Here is a 22815-nt window from a genome sequence, read left to right on the forward strand (position 1 = left end):
TGAAGTGTGCAGCTGGTGTGCAGGGACCGCCAGTTTATGGAGGCAAACAGATCACAATGATTGATTTTGTAGGGCACTGGTGGCAAATAATGGCAAAGTGAGATAGCACGTACAGCTGATAGAGGGCAAATCTAATATACCGACTGAGCTCCAGGTCAAATCCTCTACAGTTCACTCACTGTATAGTCTTTAGCAGTGAAGTAGAAAAGATTGCTGTGAGATCAGAATATTTTCTGAGGACTGCATAGTTTACAGAATTTTTAGTGAAACCAAAGATACACAATAAACCTAGACAGTGTGCGAAAAAGGGAGACGCCATGGAAACACAGACACAATACAATGAAGAACAAGAAGTAACCTAAAAGATAACTTTACCACTAAATTTGCAGCTTTTATTTAAAGTAGATACACAGTTATGTGACTCTGCAGATCACGTAACCAGCGTTTGCTGGATTATGAGCCAAGAAGGCTTTTGAATGCAGGAGAAGCAATGGCTGACACGGGACGTGCAGAATTTAACTCCAACAAACTGAAAGTTGAACAAAAAACATTTAAACAACAAACTAGTGCTTTTATAATACAGTTATAAAAGTCTATAAACATACATCTGTATACTCCTGAGCATGAAAAGGCAAGAAAACCTCTTTGCAAGCTTGCATCCACAGATAGAAACAGCAGAACTATCAATGAAGCTAAACATCGTTCTAAAATAATTTCCTTTGTCTGGACTAATGGCTTTTCTTCAGTGTCTGCGCCCCATGAGTCAGTTCTCTCTTTTTTTATCTCTTTTTTTCTCTTTTTTCCCCGGTTGGTTAGACTTGGGAATAAGAAAGTCCCTCTTGCATGGAAAGAGTCGGTTTCAGTCATGGAAGTATATTTTCTGAAGTTCACCTCTTTTCCGCAGTCCCTGCAGTGTCACTGGACACACTTTGTGCTATCTCACATGGTTGGTCACTGCTTTGGTGAAATCCATCAACCTGTCATAGAGTATAGTCATACACTGCTGAGAAGGTGGCATGAACACTAAATACAATTATAAAATGAATGCTTTTGTGTCCACATCACTGAATTCACTGAAAGCCACACTCATCTGAGTAGGAAATGATCCTGTCATCAAAAGGGACAAATGGACAAGCTGAGCAAGGTTCTACATTTTGCTGCAAAAGTTTAAAAATAAATATTTTAAGGGTCCATACTCTATTCTCAATACAGTCCTCGCATCAGACATACGTGTGAGTTGTGGGGGCAATTAGCATGTTCTGACTTGCCTTGCCTGTTTTTCTTTTTCAGGGTATGCCAGGTCCTCCTGGAGAGAAGGGACTCCAGGGACCTCAGGTGAGAGAAATCTTTAATAGGCACGTTTGTGCCCTAAATCAGAGAGAACAAATTATGTAACTTCCCCCATATGTTGTTGATGGTCCTAACCTGCAATGTCAATGTTTGTTTTAATGATATTGTTATGATTAATACACAGTATTTAAAAAGCATCAAATCCTCAAATTTGAGAAGCTGTAACCAGTAAATGTTTGGCTTTTTTTTAAAATTAACAATAATTTGATTATCAAACTGCCTACAGGTTATTTTTCTTTCAATTAACTAATTAACTAATTGACTAATCATTACAGCTGTAAAAACACGCCAAGCAATATTTCACATTTTTAGATGTCCATTATGGAAAAGGAGAGAATGAAAATGAATCTAATGCACATGAAGAAAACAACAGGAAATTCAATATTTCAGCATTGGATTCACACTCACTGATGTCCCAATTGGGCGATATAGGTTTTGGAGAAATCAGGTCAGACACAGTTAAAAGCTGTACATCCAGTTCAGCTACAAAAACACTGTATATTAAATTCTGACATCCAGTCTTAAAGGACCAATGAATGTACTAGGAAACTGTCTCCCATGTATTCCTAATCAACAAGTCACTGAAGTGGAGGTCTTGTTATTTCTCACAGGGTCGACCTGGAGATGAAGGACCCAAAGGTATACTGGGGGCACCAGTAAGTTCACTGTTCTCCAAGTGACTCTCATCTGAATTACTATTCATAGTGGCACATTGTGTGTTAAAGGGTGTTATGTGTGCAAAATGTCATTTTAATTGGATGCACACTGTTGTTTTCTCATCATTTTATTTTGGTTTTGTAACAGGCCTTTTTCACAGCAGACATTTTGAAATGTCATAGCAGGAAAAGCACAGGTTTTACACATAACATTAAAGGGATAGTTTGCTTCATTTTTTAAAAAGTGGGTTTATATGTGGTATTTATCCATAGTCAATGTATTACCTGCAGTACATTTGCATCAACATGCTCCCAGTTTGGAGACATAGGCAGAAGTACTGGCATGGATGCTAAGCACTGTACTGCTGTGGATGGGGCCAGCTGCAAAACATATATAAGCCAACTGAATATAGTCCCACCTTTAAAAAAAAGTCAATATTGTAGGCTATATTTAGAATATTTTCACTTTCACTTTGCTTTACTTTGCCTTTAGACAGCGCTTTACCTTTGGCACTTTTTCTCAATTGTATAACATGTTTATACCACAGAATCAGCTGAATTCACCCATGTTTCATTATTAACACACCAATGTTTTTCCTCCTGCAACATGTCAAAATACAGTACCAGTCAAAAGTTTGGACACACCTTCCTATTCCCTTGAATGAGAAAGTGTGTCCAAACTTTTGACAGATACTGTATCTTCTATGAAAAAAAAAGAAGATTATATTAAGTGTCTGTAATTACCAAGAAGAAAAGTTCACTTTTACTGGAAAACATCAAAAGTATTCACACTGGTACTGCCCGCCCACGGGGAAGAAGTCTATCACGAGCTGCAGCTGTGTTCTGAACGACAACAAATAAATAAATTGTGTCTGTATATTGCCTCATAAACAAGTCAGACGTAAAACATTCATGAAGCTCCTTTTTATCAGGATTGCTGTTCACATCCCTCACACACAGTGATATGTGGAGAACTGAATGGGATCACTCAAAAGAAGACATCAATATCAGTGCAATATGATAACATATATAACAATAATAACACCTATTGATAATATATAATTTGCACTTATTGGACCAATCGTAACAAAAACAGGAAAATGTCACCTCCATTCATTAAAACCACTATCAGTAGTTGCATGTTTGAATATATTCACATATCTGTTTACATGCATATCCAGTCCAGCTGTCAACTGCCTCTTAAAATTCGAATTGATTAAATAGAGTCACAATCGACTGAATTTTATTGATAAAACACACGCATCGCAGCACAACAGACACAAATAATCAACAGGATCACAGATTAAATCAGCAGGTAGGTTCTAACTTTATCGTCAAGAGAATGAATTATTTCCAACATTCATTTATTTTGGCTTGTGACTAAAATATGAGCATTGATTTCCATCCTGACTGTCTTAATGTCTGTGCTTATTTCCTCTGATTTCCAGGGTGCTCCAGGTCTACCAGGCAATGATGGAGCCATTGGGAAACCTGGACCTAGGGGAAGTAAAGGGCCCCTAGGATCACAGGGGCCGCAGGGGTCAGCAGGAATCCCAGTGAGTGGGTACTTACCATCGACTGCTGTTTTTTTCCTTATGTGTCACTTCTCATAGTTTAGAAAGATGGAAATCAATCTGTATCACAATTTAAGTATCAGACACACAAAAACAGAATAACGGGTTATTTAACAGCATGTGTGTTGGATCTCCACAGGGCCTACAGGGTGAAGATGGTTTAATAGGATCAACAGGGGAAAGAGGATTCAAGGTAAACCACAGTATGATTAAGAATCCTGTAATATACAGTAAGTTGTAATAAAATATGAGATTTGTGTTAATGTAAACTTGATTTATCATCGATTTCTGAACTGTAACTGTAACCTCCAGGGTTTACCTGGCCCACCTGGTGATACTGGCCCCGACGGAAAAGTTGGACAACAGGTTGGTTCAGTTGTATAGTGAAGCAAGGAACCTATTTTTTAATCTAAATAATAGTAAACAATTTATTGAATGAAAATAACAAGTTACAAGTGCAGATAAAAATTGTGACACAGAAGAAAAGAGTGATGATCTAAAACATCTCTTGTGTGACTTGACAAAGCATCAGTATTTTTTGTTTGATCATCAGAGCAGACTTTTGGATTAGATGTAAATTTAAAATGACCACACAGGACATTTTACTGTCAGTTGATGATTGTTTTCACCTTTGACTCTTCAGGGCAACCCTGGCCTAACAGGCGTTGAGGGTCCACCAGGAAGGAAAGGAGACCAGGTCAGTGATTGCGGCAGCATCATTCCTAAATATTTGCATCACTGTTTGTTTACATAACAAGCTACTTTAAGAAACCACATCAAAAATGTGTTTTGTTTTGTACAATATGAGTAACACCAACTGACTGAGGTCAAGACAGATTTGTTTAATGATGTGGATCAGCCTCAGGTACAGGCACACAGACTGTGTTCGAAATCATGCTGATATACATGCTAAAACATGCCAATTACATGCTTATCAGTATGTACTGCATACTGCATACCTAATTAACCATTTAGTATGCCATTACCAGACTGAAGCAGACCTGTATACTCAAACAAGACTCAAGCATGACTTTATCACAATACTGACAGCCCGTCTCACTTTGCAAGCGGTTCCCTCATTGTATTTCCGAAACCATTGCAGCAAAATTCCAAACAGCCATTATTTGGATAAACTGACCACATATTGGGAACCTAAATGGTTACTTGCAAGCCTGAAATTTTTATAAAACTTGATAAAGTGACAGCTTGTAGCCCGGCTCAAATCCTCCACCATTGTCTAAAGAAAGGTAACCCATTTCCTGTCTTCTTCTGCCGTTGTGTTTGACAGGGCGACCTTGGGCCTTGTGGGAAACTTGGTCCTCCAGGGACACAAGGAGAGAGAGGACTTCAAGGACTAAAAGGCTTACAAGGACCACCAGGACCAGACGGTAAAGAGGTCAGTGCATTCATCTCCTGTTTATACAAAGATGAGCTTCACTTTAAATGATTACAGACGTTCACACACATGTTCAACTGCTGTCTCATAAATGACAGGGCAGCTCAGGACGTGATTTTCCAATTCGGTGAAGACATTTAAGTACTTCATCACATCAGCATTACCGCCACCCTGTTTACTTTACCACATCACACAGACAGTCCGTTCAAAGTGTGTTGTGTTATGGTGGACAGATGTGCTTGTTGTGCGTGTGTTGTTTTTTAATTTTATGTGTAGAATGAGATTATTGTGGACTAAGTTGTCTAAAGCTTTTTCAGGTGCTCTATGAAATCGGTGTAAAAATGTTTTGAAAAGCATGAAACCGCCATCGCTGCTACATAAACCATGAAATTAAATGTTTCTGATGATGTGTCATGCCAGTGCTTAACTTAAGGGTTTTCAAATGCTGATCATACAACAACAAGACGAGCGGAGAGCCGGCATGGCTTGTAATCTCGGCAATCCCTTCAAGAGGGGCGTTCTCGCTCAGTTTTATGAAATGTGTTCCACACAGCCGCTTAATTTATCATCTTGAAAGTATCTGAAAACAAAACACACTGCAGCCTCCTTATCATGTTTGTGTATTCAAATGCTCTTATAAAGAATGTGTTGTCAACAAAATATTTATGGAGGCCAACGCAGTGCTTGTAGAGTGTGTAATTGCTTTTTAAATTGCTTTTTAAACACAAATTTCCAGCTTCCCTGGATAAACAGTAAAATGTGGTGGTGTTTTTTTCCTTCATGCTGGCTGTACAGGTGTGAACATGTTTAAAAAAAAAAAAAAAAGCAACAAAACAAAATCAAAAAGAAGGAAAACCCAAATAAGAGATGAGATCCAGACACAAATAAGATCAAATATTGCATAATTGCCACCACTAAACTATAACATATAACAGATAAGGTACAACTCTAGACTTGTGTTCCTCTTCAGGGTGATGTTGGGGTCCCTGGTGAAGTTGGAGATCCTGGATCCAAAGGGGACAAGGTAAACGTGACTACTTTCACTTGCTGAAATTGGTGAATGTATAAAGTAATATTCACTCTGTTCCCTTCTCTGATTGGGAGGATGATTGTGTTTGCAGCTTGTGATCAGACTGTGCTTGTTGTTGGCAGGGTGAGGTTGGACCTCTAGGTTTATCTGGTCGAGAGGGCCCCTGGGGATCCCTCGGCGAAAATGGCAGCAGGGGCTCAAAGGGAGAGAAGGGTCACATTGGATTAATGGTGAGCACAGTTTTACCTGTCACGACTTTCACTTCCCAGCTTATCTGTGAACTGTGTTGAATTTTAAAACAGGGACATCTAGATACTTGCTTGAAATACATCAACAAAAGAGATGCTGTAACGAAAAATAACCTTTTTGTGTATAATTTCCATAACCCTTACATACTGTTCATATTCTGACTCATAATTAGTCTCTACACCAATTCACATTCATAAATTCCCCATCAGTTATTATTCAATGTTTGAATTATGAAAAAAAAACCCATTTACAATCACTATTATTATCACTATTATGGTCCAAGAGAACATTTTATAGAACATGATGAATATGTTTTAATGTTTTAATGCTGATTTTAGAATTGTTTTATTTAATTACATTTTTTAAACACAGGTCAAAACTTGTTAATTTGCATATATAAAAATGTATATCAGCTGCACAAAAATAAATAAATAATGCATTTTATTTCCATTTTTGTATACTGTGGGTCACATTAGGAAACATCCAGCTAAAATAAATGGGTATAGAGTGTTTTTACAGCTCTCAAATGTTAAAAAAGAAAAAGAAAAAAAAGGGGGCCAAATTTGAATCTAAGGGTTAGTAGAAGTATGTACTGTGAGAGTAGAGTACTGTGCAAATGTAAGATTTACTTTAGTAATAACTATTTAATATTCTTATTCAATACATTTTGGGTGAAAGAAGCAAAACTAAATGTAATCTTGTGACCAGCTTCACCTAGCAACACAATCTGGGATGTCAATTCATTTTCAGCATTAATGGAAAATATAAAATTGATCAGTCTGTTTGATGAAAGTCAGAAACTGTTCCTGATGTCACATTAATCCTCTTGAACAGGGTGAACCCGGTCTGATGGGTGAAGTGGGACCTGCAGGTCTGACAGGGTTAAAGGTGAGTTTGTTACCAGCGTGTATGCTGGTCAGAGTGACCTTTAAATGAACAGGTATTGAACAGTTCACAGTTGTAATCAACATTTATCGATCCATGTGATGGGAAAGAAAAACAGTTTTTGTGCACTGTTGTCCACATACAGACAGGGGACGAATTAAAGGAAAATCCTGAATAAATGTGTGGAGAAACATAACGACTGCAGATGCTACCACACAGGTGCACTGCATTGTACAATCAAACAATTGACGCCCAATCATGCTCATTGGCATGTATAAAAATGCTAAGCAGGCCCATTTAATTATCATTTTCTATCAAGATGGCAAGAGGAAAAAGGAGCTTCCTTAACAGGAGCTTCAGTCGCTCAGACTGCTGTTTCAATATGAACAGTGACCAGTAAATAGGGTCAGAAACTGTGGTCCACAGCACACATTTGATGACTGTGATGCTCGTGCATTAGTGCGATATATGTAAGGAAAAACAGAAGAGCAACTCTTCCTCATGACTGAGAATGTACAGTAAATGCAGGACGTGATCAGACTGTCAGCAACAACAGTCCATAGACAATTACACAGAGAGGGATATTATAATAGGGTTGCAGTGCACAAAACCCTCATTACAAAGATGAATACATATTTGAGAGTTCAGTGGTGCAAAAACACTGGTCACTGGTCTACAGAGATGTGGAAAGCAGTGATATGGTCAGATGAGTCATCCTTCACCTTATTCTCAACTAGTATCGGAGTGCATATGTGGCAATCACCAAGATAACAGTACAGGTCTGAGTGCTTGACCCCTACAGTGAGGTGATCTGGTGCCTCTGTTATGCTGTTAGGGGCATTATACTGGCATGGTTTCGGTCCACTTGTCCCCTTAGACGGAGGGATCACTGTAAATCAATACAAAGTTGTTGTGAGTGATCATTTTTATCCTATGATGAAACATCTCTATCTAGATGGCAGTGGTCGCTTCCAGGTTCTCATCCATAGAACACAAAGGGTCACTGAATAGTTTGATGAGTATAAAGATGATGTGAATCATTTACTATGACCTTCACAGTCAACAGATCTCAATTCAGTTGAACGCCTATGTGAGATTTTGTGTTAGACCGCACTCTCCACCACCATCATCCAAACACCAAATGAGGGAATATCTTTTGGAAGAATGGTGTTCACCCCTCCAGTAGAGTTGAGACACTTGTAGAATCAATGCAAAGGAGCATTGAAGCTGTTCTGGTGGCACATTAACCACATGTTGTTTTTTCCTGTCATTTGTACCCAATCTATATTTTCAAACTGATGTTAACTTGTGTCGTTCATATGTGGTGTGTTTGTTCCAATTTTAGGGAATCGTAGGTTCTCGGGGACCCACAGGTCTAGATGGACCTCACGGACAGAAGGTAATATTATATATTTTGTTAGATTTTTTAAAAGTTATATAAGCAGACTTTTATGTATATTTGATCCTTTTTCTTAATTCAAGTTTAATATACGTGCTTATGTTTTATTTTTGTTCTTTGTGTTTTCGTATTTACATTAATTTAGAATTACTAAATTTCCAGTGAAGTTCACTGTTTCAGTGTACCAATGTAATTTTATACAATGTAGTTCATTGTTACATTATAAAATATCATGCCTACATTCCATATCTTTGTGTTTGATAACCACATTTGAGGGATCATTGCAACAAATGTGTCCTGTATGTATATATTCTGTATAGGATTAGCGACCGATATATCAATGACAGATTTCTTTTTTTAACTCTCTAATATTGGTATTGGAATCGATCCCAAACTCCAATATCATATAATCATGATACCTGCTAAATGTCAGCAATGTCACTATGCGCATGTTAACATGTTGATATTAGCATTTAGCTCAAAGTACCAGTGTGCATAGGTGTAGTCTCATAGAACAACAAGAGTGACTGTTGACCTTTATTTTCGATTCGTTATGAAAAAACTCTGATTTTTTTGCACTCTTGCTTAACAACCGCACACTAAAGCAAAACTGTGGCCTCAAATCATTTTCAAGATATAATTTTACTGTATTCTGCATCAGTGCATGCTTAGTTCTTGTGTCACACGTCTGTTTTTATGCACCAGTTCCTTCAGTCCAAAACTATTTTCAACACTGCAGATCAACCAGGTCTTGAGATGTCACACAGCCCATTTTAGATTACAAGAAAACATCTTTGAGTTGAGTTGAGTTAAGCTGAGTTAAATCATGAGAATCACAGTTTAAAAACTAAAGAATAACTTTCTTCACAAGTCCATGAGTGTGGACTCTGCATTTTCATAGAGTAAATGCTCCAGGTGGACAAAGAATACAGCTGCTGATGACAGAGAGTACAAGGGACTAATCAGCACTGATTCTCAGTTATCGCCTAGTGGAGAGGACCCCTGCCTAGCCAGGCACTTACTGTTCTTTCTCCTATACAACCTCATTTTGTCTATATACAGTACATCACCTGCAGTGCTCTGCCTGAATCAAATCAGTTAAATTAGAGGAAATCTCAAAGGAAAGACATAATAAGGTTTTCATCTATCTTTCTAGGGGGAGTCCGGGCCAGTAGGAATTACTGGACCACCTGGACCGCGAGGCCCTCAGGTAATCCTTTGATTGTATTTAACGTTTTGTATGTGTGTGTGTGTGTGTGTGTGTGTGTGTAAGTGTATGGAAAGTCATGTGTTTTTATCTATGTCTTATTCATAGGGAATAACTGGAGCACGTGGTGTCAGAGGAGACATGGGGAAGCTGGGCCCACCTGTAAGTGACCACTAATATCAGGAAACCGTTCACTTTTATTATTTCTTTATATCAGTGTTTCTGTTGCACCAAAGTTATCCTCATAGTGGCATGACTCTAGCGACCGAAATGTCAATCAATGCAGACCGAAATATCTGAATTGATATGAAATATTGCGCAGAGATTCATGGATCAGGATTAGTCAGACTTAGTAATTTGTCAGGGTGACTATAATGTATTCTTTACTTTATGATGCTTGCATGGCAGGGCCCAGTAGGAAAAGTAGGACCTCAGGGAGACGATGGAGCTAAAGGGTATCCAGGGCCACAGGGAGAAAAAGGAGAACCCGGACCTCCAGGTCCACCAGGAGAACAGGTTATTGTAATTTTTTTATTTTATGGCATTACAAATCCTGTGAATATGACCTCAGTTCTGCATGTTTCTTCGCAATGAATACATTTCATGTAAAACATGTATTGATTGTGTACAAATATACATTAATTGTATTAATTACAAATACAGGGTGAAGAGGGTCTGCCTGGAATTCAAGGTCCCCCTGCTCTCCCGGGGTTAGAGGTGAAAACTAAACCACTTTTGAGTAGTTTATTTGATGTGAATTACAACTGCTGAAGATTATTAATATTATTATTTACCTCAACAACTTCTAACTTTGTTATTTTTGCCTCTTCTGTCTTTTCTCAGGGGCCTCCTGGAGAGATGGGAGCCCAGGGCCTGCCAGGTCCCGCTGGAGCTTCTGTAAGTGTGTGGATGTGTGTAACACAGATGATGAAATCACATTTCTGCCATTACCAGCTATAATTATACCTGTTTTATGAAAGCAATCAATTATTGAGCAATAAGCACATTGCTTTGCAGGGAGTACGAGGAAGACCTGGACCTGAGGGGAAACAGGGCATGAAAGGGGAGAAGGTAATATCCTCATAGTTTAGTTTAATTTGTTGACGCTATACATCTTAATGTGTAATTTAACATTTTCACACACACTTACACTTTGCAGTTTTCCAGAACTAATTACAGTTGGACAAAAGTAGAAATCATTTTGCACCATTTTGGTGTTTTTAATGCTTGTTTTAAGATACTGTAATATCACTAAATTCAAGAAGTAATTTAAATATAAATGGATTGGAAACTACCTCAAGGTATAGTCTGGCATTTTGGGAAATGTGCATATTTGCTTTTTTGTTGAGAGTTGGCTAGGACAATCAATACCACTCTCACATCTGTCTGTCTGTTAATATAATATAAAGCTGCAGTCGGTAGCCAGCCAGCTTATAGCTTAGCATTAAGCTCTGGACACAGGGGGAGCAGCTAGCTTCATGTTTATCCTATAGACATGGGTGGTACTGCATCATTCTTCACATCTAACTCTCTGCAAAAAAAGTAAACAAGCGTATTTCCCAAAATGCAATCTATTCCTCTAAAGATGAATGAAAAGCTGCTCTTGGGACTGTCCTCTTTCACACAATTGAAAATCAATCGAGTAAGGTGGGGGTGGGCGTAGGTGGCTGATGGAAGTGGAATATGAAATGGATGCCTTTCATCAGTTTGGGGCTTAATAGTTTTTGTCCATGGAGGTCAGATTACCTCCAAATGTTTGGTATGATCTCGTCACAGAGGCAGAAAGACTTTTGCAGCATATATGCATTTCCATACCAGGAGAGGGCAGTTAGCTAGTAAGTTTTTATCTGCATTGCTGACAACATTGCTGACAACATTGATGTTATTGACTGAATTCTCCATATGAATTCCATTACAATGCACATACATAGACTTTGCTCTTTCACACTGCAGCTGCTAAAAGTCTCCTTTTCCAATTGGAATTTGTCTAAAGAGAAACAAATGTACCTTTTCCCTGACAGGGAGACGATGGCAAGAGTGGATCACCGGGGAAGACGGGTCATGTTGGAAGGAGGGTAAAAGCTTCAGTGTTGTTAAAATGTTGCAGGTGAAATGTGGTTCTAAATCATGTGAGGACGTAGCAGGAGATCTGCAGTTGCGATGAAAGTCCTGAAGGCCACAAAGATTAACATTATTTCTGTGAGCAATAGTAAAGCTATTACATTTTTACAACTTTTTGAAAAAAAGCAATTGTTCAGAGATGAAAATATGGATTTTTATAGAGATATTTTAGGCTGTGTATGTGGTAAAAAGGTCTGACAGCCACTGTGTGAAGAGATGTATACATAAAACATTAGATTGCTTTGTGTGTCTCCTCTTTGCTGTGTGTTGCCTCATTGAAAAACATGTCAAACTTTTTCACAGGGGAAACGGGGAAAGGCTGGAGTCAGAGGGACCAGAGGAGAGAGAGGACCAAAGGTGGGATATCTAGAAACAAGGCTTCAGGCTCTGTGTATTTCTGGTTAATTATGATGCATGAGACAACAGTAGATTGTGTTTTGTTGTTCAGGGCGACAAGGGAGACACAGGACTGGCAGGTCCCCCTGGGTGGCCCGGGCTCATTGTAAGTCAATTTATTTGTTCCCTTACCATCCATTCATCTATTTTTATGTCAAAGTTGAGTATATCAGCAAATTACCTCTGAAACTGTCTCTTCAGCAATCTGTCATGTATAATGATTTCGAGAGAAATAATTTACGTGATAATTAAAGTGCATTTGAAGAGCTAGTAATTTCATATCCGCTTGATGACTGACTTTTTTGTTATCACCAAGGGCATCCCTGGCTTACGTGGAGAGCCGGGGGATAGTGGTGAAAAGGGGAAAGAGGTTAGTGAAATCAACTAGAAGAGTGCAGCTCTTCCCCAGGTGTGTCTGGGGGCATGTATAGTCTCAGTTTACTTTAAAATGCATCGAATGGTGTAATGGTTTTGTAACCAATCGTCTTCCTGGGTTCACCCAAATGTATAAACAATAAATGGCACAATAAGTACAAATTTATTAATTTAAATGTTATTTATTCAGAACATTTTGTTGTAACACACCACACAAAATAAAACCCCTCCCTACCTCCCAAAACACCTCCCAAACAAAGACAGATTAATTTCAGTCAAGATGATAGTGAAGCTAACAACAACAGGGATTTATTCATCTCATATAGTGGCCTAACTTTAGTGGATCATAATTCATCGGGTATGAAATTAATCTTCACATGCTCCGGTTTAAAATGAGATGAAACTAATCTTTGGATGTTTTCTATGAGCTACGACAATGGCAAAAATGTGGAATGTAACTTAGCAATTTGCTAGAATTGCTTTCGGCTGCAGTTGTAGATCACTATGGGCTGGTTAAAAGGATTGAAGAGTCAGCAGTCAATGGAGGTATAAAACGCATTGTAAAATAGGTTTTATAACAATTGTGAATTACTGCAAGCACAAGAAGTCCTTAAGCATACAGTCATAAATGTGGACAAGAAAAATATTAGGCTGATGGGTACAGTGGTGTGCCTGATTAGCTGCAGACAGATACACACACACACGACCAAACAAATGATCTCCTCCAGGAGATTAGGCCTGGCGGAGATAATAAACTTGACATATTATGCAGTAAAAGTTTGATGTTCAGGACCAATTTCAGCAGGCTTTGACTGGATTCACTTTGTTAAGATGTCATTCTAGTGACTCATTTTAGGTTCAGTCAGGCCAAAAAATTTCTTTTTGTACTACTTCCATTAACATGCCTCTGAAAGTCTCCTTTTACCTTTGAATATGGATGTATTGTACCTTTTTCTCTCAGGATAACTAAAACACATGAGGTTAATAGTTGCAGTGGATTTATCTAGTGATTTATTTAAATATATGTACTATTTAGGTCAATATATAGAAAAATCCAGTTCTAAAATGAATTTAAGGTGAAGGTGGAGGCTTGACTGAAGTGTTTGTGTCCTCAGGGTCAGAAAGGAGACATGGGACTGCCTGGACCACCTGGAGGTATTAGCATGAAGGTAGGATCTCTTCATAATAAGATATAAATAATATGTTAATAAGAATAATTTGGGTGGTGATCCGTTTTTGGATATGATAGCAAAACAGCCAGAAATAAGATCTCTACCAATACTTACAGTAAAGAGGTATGTAATATTCCTTTAAATGTTGTTACCAATGTATGAGTTCTGTCTAAAAAGGGCACATGTATGAAAAAATAGGACATATTTATGTGGCAAAAGTAGACAAGATTGTTAACCAGGCCCTTAATTAAATTTAGATTAGATTTTCTATGTGAAGTATATTGATAACAATTTTAATAAATGCACCATTATCTTACTCTTACTGTTTTGTGATTAAAGCCTCAGTTAAACACTGACACTTAAGTGAATAAGTGTGTGTGATATTATCTGTATGGTATACAAACAATAGTAACTTCTACAAAGAGATATGGAGAATATCCCAATGACCATTTGAATACATTTGACTGTAACTGATATGTGTAGAGATCTAAGAATGATAGTCATCAATCTTACAAGTATTATTTAACTTGCTGATGGTGAGTTCTGATTTATTTTGAACACAGGAAAAGGTTGTGATGTTAACAGTGAGGAGTGACTTATAAACAGCTGTTAAATGTCTATCCTAACAATATCTATCATAACTGTCAGGGGTTCAGATAGTGAGTTAGATCTATTTAATTTATTCATTACAGGTCATAAAGTCATTTTGACTCTTATAAAATCTTGCACAGTAACTGAATACATTTATTGTAGCTAAAGGATCTATCTTATTATAATTAAATGTTTGATTGTGATGCATTTTGCTTGTGAGTGGCTTGCTGCAGGCATTATGTCAGTATGTCAAGTTATGTTTTTATTTTATTTTTGTTTATTTTTTCAGGGTATTCGTGGTGCTGTTGGGTTGCCAGGACAAGTGGGTCTAAAAGGAGAACAGGTAAACAAAAAGATAGTATTTTTTCATGTAAATATCCCTCTTGTGTTTTGAAACTTTTATTATTTCACTTATTATATTATTTTATTTAATATTTACTGCACTGAAATTTGTTTTTATGATTTCTCTCCTCCCCTCTTTTATCCAGGGAAATATAGGCCCCCCAGGATGGAGGGGTCCACCAGGGATGCCAGGATTGCCTGTAAGTTCTCAGAATATAATGTGACAAATATGGAATTATATATTCTCTTTCTTTAAATCACATTTTTATTAACTCATGCAGCGTGTATATCAATATTTTAATTTTCAGTTTGTTTTTTCTAAGTTGTTCTTTTTTCCAAAGGAATGAATGAAAAAGAAAGGTTTATTTAGCTTATACATATATTTATTTTTTTACTTGTCAGGAATAGTCAGTCACTCAAGCTGTTTATCTATCAATAAGATATTTTTTCATGTAGCATCTGAAAAATAGAGACAACACAGAAGTCAAGCATGTGTTGGAAATGCTATTGTTTTATAATAACCCCAGTCAGTTGTGTAGATTATCTGTCAGCCAACTAATCTTTTTTGAGCTCCCAGTCTGTTAAATCATCACAGTTCGGCAGCACATAATGACTGTGTAAAACCTGCTGTGTCTTCGGAAAAAAAGGGAGAAAAAAAAATCCATTGACTTGTGTTACAGAATTTCCAAAGCCATAGCTGATGGGTTGTTAATGCAGTAGATAAAAACACTCGAAAGCTGTCAATAAGTGTACCTCAGAGTGGAAAATCATACTAATGCCTTTCTATTCTCTATCTCTCTCCTCTTCTTGCAGGGTTTGTTTGGATTAAAGGTATGATATCATCAACACAAGCACTCTTGTCCTGACAGATCAAACTCACTTCAGCTCTTACTCATGGGTATCTGAAGCGAAGGCCTTGGAGGATGTTTACATTAAGATTACCCCGGCTTATGTTGACGGCACATATAAATCATTAAGCTGTCACATTTTGGAGTTGGCATGTGAATGTAGTGGAGTTTTGCAGCAGTCTTGAATTCCATATAAATGTATGTTATAGTCAATGGTGTGGTATAGGGTTAGGAACAGGTACAGAACAGTGCAGAATCGCATTGTATGTTGAGCTCATCATGTTTTTTCTTCCCTGCAGGGTTTGAAAGGCTACCCAGGTTTGCCTGGTATACAGGGCAGGAGAGGCCTCCCAGTAAGTTTACAATAGAGGATGATACTATAAAGCACTTAAGATACATAATATGAATAAAAATGTATACATTTATACACAGATGTCTGCAAATCCAATCTCAGAAGCCATATATTATGATGGATAATGTTGTTGCCGGTGTGGTCACATGTGCATCCTCTTTGTGTTTTAGGGTCCACCTGGTCTTCCTGGACCTCCAGGACCTTCATTAAATATGACCTTGACACAACTCAAGGCAAGTAATCCATTTCTTTATTATCCAATTAAAATATTCTATTGAGAAATGATTGCAATTGCAAAAATATTTATCATAATAGAGTCTGCAATACTGTATGTTGCCTGTTTCTAAACAGACAGAAAGGACAGAAAAGACATAGCTTACCTTTGTTATATCATACTATTACAGTTAATAGAATATCAGTAATATATTGTATTTGTTAGGGTGAGTAAATAAAGAGAGGTTTTTTAACTTAAACTTATTTGACTTAAAGCCACAAATACCTCAAACATAATTCTTCCTAAAACAAAAAATCAACTAAAAGCAACTGATTATGTGAGTTTGTGCGTTTTTTTTCTCTCGGTCTTTTTCCATGTCCAGGACTTGATGTATGTTTCCGATAGGCCCAACTACCCTCTGCTCCAGACCCTGCTAGATTCTTTGCAGCTGGAGCTCCGGCTGCTGGTGGATCCTCCTGATGGCAGCAAGGAGCATCCTGCCACCACCTGTCTGGAGCTCTGGCTCTGCCACCCCGAATACAGCAGTGGTTAGTTACAAACAGTGTAATACTAGTAACTAGCTGGAGTTCCTCATGCACTCCTGTATGTTTGATTGTGTGCTTCTTCCTCAGTTATAGCTTTATTTTAAATAATTTTTCAGATTTATAGAAAAATACAAGCCTGTTAAATATTAGTATTGCAAATATAAAACATGAAAGATAAAGTGCTCTATAAATTATACATATGCACATTGACCACAAACATGTACATAATCAAACTTTTAAGATACACTTTCTGCTTATGTTTTTGTACTTATGAGTCATGTGTAAATGGGCACAGTAACAAAATATTACAAAAACATATCAATACTAATTTAAGTAGAAAATTAAAGTAGAAGTGAACAAAGTCAGATTTTCTTAGCAGATGATTTTGTCTTGTTTATATTTTAGAGTTTTTTGCTTTCCAATCTTTTCCTGAATAGTTTTTTTTCTTATACCTGATTATACTAAATGTCATAGATACATTGTTACAGTTGGATACATACCAGTGATTTATAATCACAGCAAATACAATATTTTGTCTAAAATTATATTTTTTTTCCCATCAAAAACTTGTGTATCTTCAGATTTGGAGATTGTGGAGGTTATACTGCCACTTTGACACTTGACACCACCTCTTGAGTGCTGTTAGCAAACTCATCTGTTAGCACCACCAAAACTGGATGGTTTGTTTGCCCAGCAGCACCTTCCATTACATGAACAAACACTTTATATTAGAAATTATTCATGTTTTTCTTTCTAAAGGTCATGTTTTCAAAATAGATTCTGTATATTTTATCAGGATAGAATTGTAAATTTTTGTTGGCTTGTTTACCATAAAAGACGTATTTATGTGAACACACAAAAACAGAATAACACTATCATGCCTATCCATATTGAATGAATAATTAATATGTAATGCTTCAGATTCTGATTTTATATCACAAGTGAAACATCCCAATTCTCTGTGCCAATCAGCACACTTCAGTTACTACTTAGAGCAGGAATAATAATGCTGTACTATACTGAGGAGAGAAAAGATTGCACAGTTTTTATCATCTTTTTTATTTCTTTGGTGCGGTCAATATATTGTAGTTGCTGTGTTTCTGGGTCTTCCTGTTATTGTGAAGCACAATACATTCATCCCCACATATTTCACTCAGCTCTCACTAATCTTTACTTTGCAGGAATGTATTACATCGACCCCAACCAAGGCAGCCCAGCCGACGCCCTGCTGGCACACTGCAGCTTCTCTTCCACATCAAAACAGACCTGCCTTCACCCTCGAGACCCTCAGGTACAAAGTCATTACTAGAGAAAGACTACAGAAAATTGCACCTGGATCAATGACATGCCTGCAAACTACAAGTAGCCCTGTTGTATGACCTGAATTTCAATTTTATTTATTTTCAGTCCACTCACACTCCCTTGATGACTGAGACATCTGCAGTGATGACTTAAACTTAAACTTCTAAATCAGTCATCTTAAAGCTGGAGTGTGGGACTTTTCTCTCTACCTCCTGGCTAGTGTTATGGCTGTAAAACGGTGGATAAATTGTTTTGAGCATCACAAAACTCGTGCAAAATGATGTTGTTGCTATCAGAATTTAATCCGTTCGGTCAGATAACATTTGGAAAGTCTAGAAGAGCCACACGAATAAATTACTTTATCCCCATTCAAGTTGGCTGACCAGAAGTTAGCCACTCAGCTGGTAGAAGTCTCTAATATGCATCTTCTGCCCATAGAACATGTGCAGTGTACATTCATCCAGCCAGTGTGGGTATTTTGCCACCGACACCAGATTTAACTCTGGTATACTGTGAAATATAGAGAGATTTATCTAGTGGTGATAGGCTTTATCAGCATTATGTGAAGTCATTTGGCAAGGGCTTGAATGTAACAAAAGTTCATTTATATATAAAAGTTCCGCACTGTAGGTTTAAAGGGAAGTTTTAATATCTAGTTTGGTCATCATTCTTACAATATTAGTTCTGAAAAGATTTAATTATTTAACGACAATACTGAGATCCACTGTCTGAAACACACACACACACACACACACACACACACACACACACACACACACACACACACACACACACACACACACACACACACACACACACACACACACACATACACTATGCAGCAAACTGAACACACTTCCAATAAGGATTCAGGACATTAATTGGTCTTTGATGATTTACTGGACGCAATTGTGAAACTGTGAAAACTGCACTGGATAAAGCACAATAAATCCAGAGATGACCATTACAAAAATTACAAAAACATGGGATACCACAAATAAGAGTTTGTAGAGTAAAAAGAAGTATTGAAAAAAGTGAGGATTTAGTTACATTGTCCAGCATGTCAGGAAGAAAACAGTCTCGCTGGTGAAAGAACAGCATTAAGTCACATTAGGCAATGTAATGCAGTATTTAATATGGTTTGTAGTACTTGCATCCACAGGAGTAAAAGCATAAACAGTAAAATGTATAACATCCACAGTTAGTCCAACATTACATTAGAAGTAGCCTACAATGTTGTATTAATACAAGTACATTAACACACATTAGCCTAAGATAGCTAGTGTACTGGCTAGCTCGGTTAGCCAAACTGTTCATATTGAACTTGTTGTTTAGATATTGTTTTGTTTTTGGTCAAAATGTGGCAGTACAGGTTGCTAGTAGAAAAACTTTCAACTGAAACCAAACTCTTTTATCAAGATATGTGTTTTATGTATGTTTTAAGTCCAAGTGAACTTTCAGTACATGATGTAATGCAATACCAGTTAAAAAAGCATTTTTATATTTCGTAAATTCATCATATCAGGACCTAACAAAAGATCATCTAAAGAACAAAGCTGTATTTTTTAAAAATGTTGTTTCAATGTATTTTATTTCTCCCTTTCTACATATAATGCTACACAAAACTGCATCTACACAGTAACTCTTACAATTGAACAGGGACAGTTTTACAACAAACTAAGCTGCAGAGGGAGGGAAGTTGTGCAGGTAAATGAGCGACTACATTCACCCAAAGGATACATCAGGACCATCAAGACACAGACATTATTATTATTCTCTTTAATAATGTATTTTTCTATGCTGCAGTCTGCATAAAAACACAAAACACATACTCAACTCTCACCTCTTCCTCTCTCATACTAACAACCTGTCCTACATAAACCAATGACTCACTCACCCTGGGAATAATGCAAGTAGTCTCAGGTAGCGTCAGGTAGCATGAGGGATGCATCTCTCACCAAGGCAGCCAATTTACTTTTGGTTCATGCTTGAGCTGCATGCAAATCCAGAGTTCATCAGCATCTGTCTGAGCATTGTTGACCTTCACAAGTCTCTTACATGAAAGGAGGTCTTGCATACAGATTTGAAAATGTGTGCTTTGTTATCTCTGCCCGCAGCTGCCGATGAAAGCCTGGATGGAAGAAGTTTCTGATGAAGGATCTTTTCAGTGGCTCAGCAGGCTGGAGCAGGGGTTTCAGGTGGGTGTATGCTTCTGGATGGAACAACTAAAATGAAACATTTACCATTAAGGCCAGGTTTTACTAGAAAATAACTAGCTTGTTCAAAAATTGTTTTTGCTTCTCCGAAATGGCCAAACTCGAAGATTAGGTTAATTGCCAGCTGCAGCAAAAAGTGAGAACATTGTTGTGTAAAGATTGAATAAAAGAAGTTCAAATCCTGCTTATTTTCTCACCTCTTCACACCTGGACAATGGCTGCGCAAAGTGTGTTGGATTGTCGGTTTAGGAAAATTGGAGTTGTTGTCGGATGCATACCCCTAAATTCCGATGTTAGTAAAACGTAGGGAGAGGGGGTTTCTGAAGCTTTTTGACAAAACAAGCACTTCTGATGGAATATACTGGCTGCTTAATTAGGTTACTCACATCACTTCACAAGCACTTTTATGTGTGCAGTTCAGACCTTTCATTAATACTTCATTAATTTATGTTTTTTGGCCACTAAGGGGCAGCACACACGCGATCCAAAACAACTTGATGAATATAGTTTCTCATATTATCAGCTTTCAAAGTGAATAACAATGGGGGGGGGGAGGGGGGGGGGGGTCTGCAATCAAACCTTTTAATATTACACTTAAAAAAATGAAATATACTTGTCACAGTAGAAAATAAGATGCCTGGGTAGATTATGATTTGATACATGACAGTTTGTCCAGTTTCCATTGACTTGTTTATTGTTGCAAATATTATTATTGTTGTTCCATAATCACGAACCAGCTGAAAATGATAATGCATCAGATTTTTTTATTCTTGTCTTCAGTTTTACTACACAGGTGCCAGCGTGGTCCAGATGCGTTTTCTGAGGTTGCACAGCAGCACGGCCGTCCAGAAGGTGACCTACTCCTGCCATCCAGGACACAGACTGGGACAGACGGACAGAGACGTCAAATTCCTCACTGACACACGGAAGCAAAGTTACCTGGGAGCGCTTAAAGATTGTGTGGTATGTAAAATATTTTATACGTTTCCGTGTTTAGCTTTACTCTTGAGAGGCTTGAGGAAGTACTGGTCTTACTGCTGTTTACTATTTCTAAATGTAAGGCAAGGCAAGGCAGTTTTATTTATATAGCGCATTTCATACACAGTGGCAACTCAATGTGCTTTACATAAAAGAAACATTTAACAGAAAAAATTGAAAAAACATGGAATTTGAGAAATAAAAATAAAACCCAATCATCCAACACATACATACCCCCCCCCCCCCCCACACACACACACACACACACACACTAATAATAAAAACAAAGTACAGAAACATAGAAAGAGAGAGAAATAAAATACTATAATAGAGCATTAAAAATAAGATTGCAGCATAAAATAATGATTTGCTTTAAAATCATTAAAAGGACATAGAGTGCAAATGAAAGATTAAAATTTAAAGTGCTTTGAAAGAGCTCATAAGCACAGGAGAAAAGAAGTGTTTTTAACCTGGATTGAAAAATATTCACAGTTGGGGCTGATTTCAGTTCTGCCGGTAGTTTGTTCCAGTTGTGTGCAGCATAACAGCTAAGAGCTGCTTCACCATGTTTAGTCTGAACTCTGGGCTCCATTATCTGACCTGAGTCAGTAAATCTCAGAGCTCTACTGGGTTTATATTCTACTAACATGTCATTCATGTATTCTGGACCTAAACCATTCAGTGATTTGTAGACCAGTAGCATAACTTTAAAATCTATTCTATAGCTGACTGGGAGCCAGTGTAAAGACTTTAGAACTGGAGTAATGTGCTCTGATCTCTTTGTTCTGGTTAAAACTCGAGCTGCAGCGTTCTGAATGAGCTGCAGTTGTTTAATGCTTTTTTGTGGGAGTCCAGTCAGAAGACCGTTACAGTAGTCGAGTCTACTGGAGATGAAAGCATGAATCAACTTCTCCTGGTCTGTTTGAGACATAAAACCCTTCACTCTGGATATGTTCTTAAGCTGATAGAAGGCTGTTTTGGTGATTGATTTGATATGACTGCTGGAGGTCAGATCTGAGTCTATCAGCACGCCAAGGTTTCGGACTTGGTCGCTAGTTTTTAGAGACATGTACACATGTAAACATAAAACAAATTATGCTGAAATATCGCCTTCACATAAAAAGTGATTCATAGCGATTAAATGTCAAAATATTCTGTTTTCTGTGTGTCAGCCTGGAGAGGAGATAGCTTCTGGACCTCGGGAGTCTGTATTTGAGTTCGAGGACCTCCAGCTGCTTCCTCTGAGAGACGTGGCGCTAATGGAAGGCGGAAACTTCACACACCACTTTGGCTTCACTGTCGGACCTGTTTGTTTCAGCTAGAGTGGGGAGACAGCTGAGCCGTTCCAGAAGACCTGCAGGTCCAGGAAGGTTCAAATCACGGACACCAAAGAGGACAACTGGAACCTCTCTCATCCAACTTCTGAGGACGTCACTTTCTTTTCCTCTTGGATTTGATCTCTCAAGTTTAGTGACTCCGTATTCATGAATTTAAGAGGGCACGAGTGTCCCCCAAGCTCACGGAGAAGTAAATTTTGTTTACAGAGACTTTGAACTTGTATTGAATAATTTAAAAATGTATGTTTTTTATCCTTTTATATACATTGTTTTTTTTAAA

At 37.7% G+C, this 22815-nt stretch overlaps 1 protein-coding gene across 1 annotated transcript; it reads left to right on the forward strand.

Annotated features, from left to right (window-relative positions):
- Positions 1-1126: 1126 nt before the first annotated feature.
- Positions 1127-22520, forward strand: si:ch211-196i2.1 (collagen alpha-1(II) chain). The gene is made up of 29 exons (XM_062435233.1): positions 1127-1144; positions 1291-1335; positions 3455-3562; positions 3720-3773; positions 3893-3946; positions 4224-4277; positions 4869-4976; positions 5947-6000; positions 6129-6236; positions 7090-7143; positions 8486-8539; positions 9696-9749; positions 9855-9908; positions 10155-10262; positions 10590-10643; positions 10764-10817; positions 11768-11821; positions 12316-12369; positions 12580-12633; positions 13754-13807; positions 14691-14744; positions 14890-14943; positions 15891-15944; positions 16114-16176; positions 16540-16705; positions 17884-17993; positions 20122-20202; positions 21001-21183; positions 22371-22520. Exons 1-29 carry the CDS (start codon positions 1127-1129, stop codon positions 22518-22520), a joined length of 2166 nt encoding a protein of 721 aa, XP_062291217.1.
- The last annotated feature ends 295 nt before the right edge of the window (positions 22521-22815 follow it).

Source organism: Scomber scombrus, chromosome 15 (genome assembly GCF_963691925.1).
Source record: "Scomber scombrus chromosome 15, fScoSco1.1, whole genome shotgun sequence".
Lineage (NCBI taxonomy): Eukaryota > Metazoa > Chordata > Actinopteri > Scombriformes > Scombridae > Scomber > Scomber scombrus.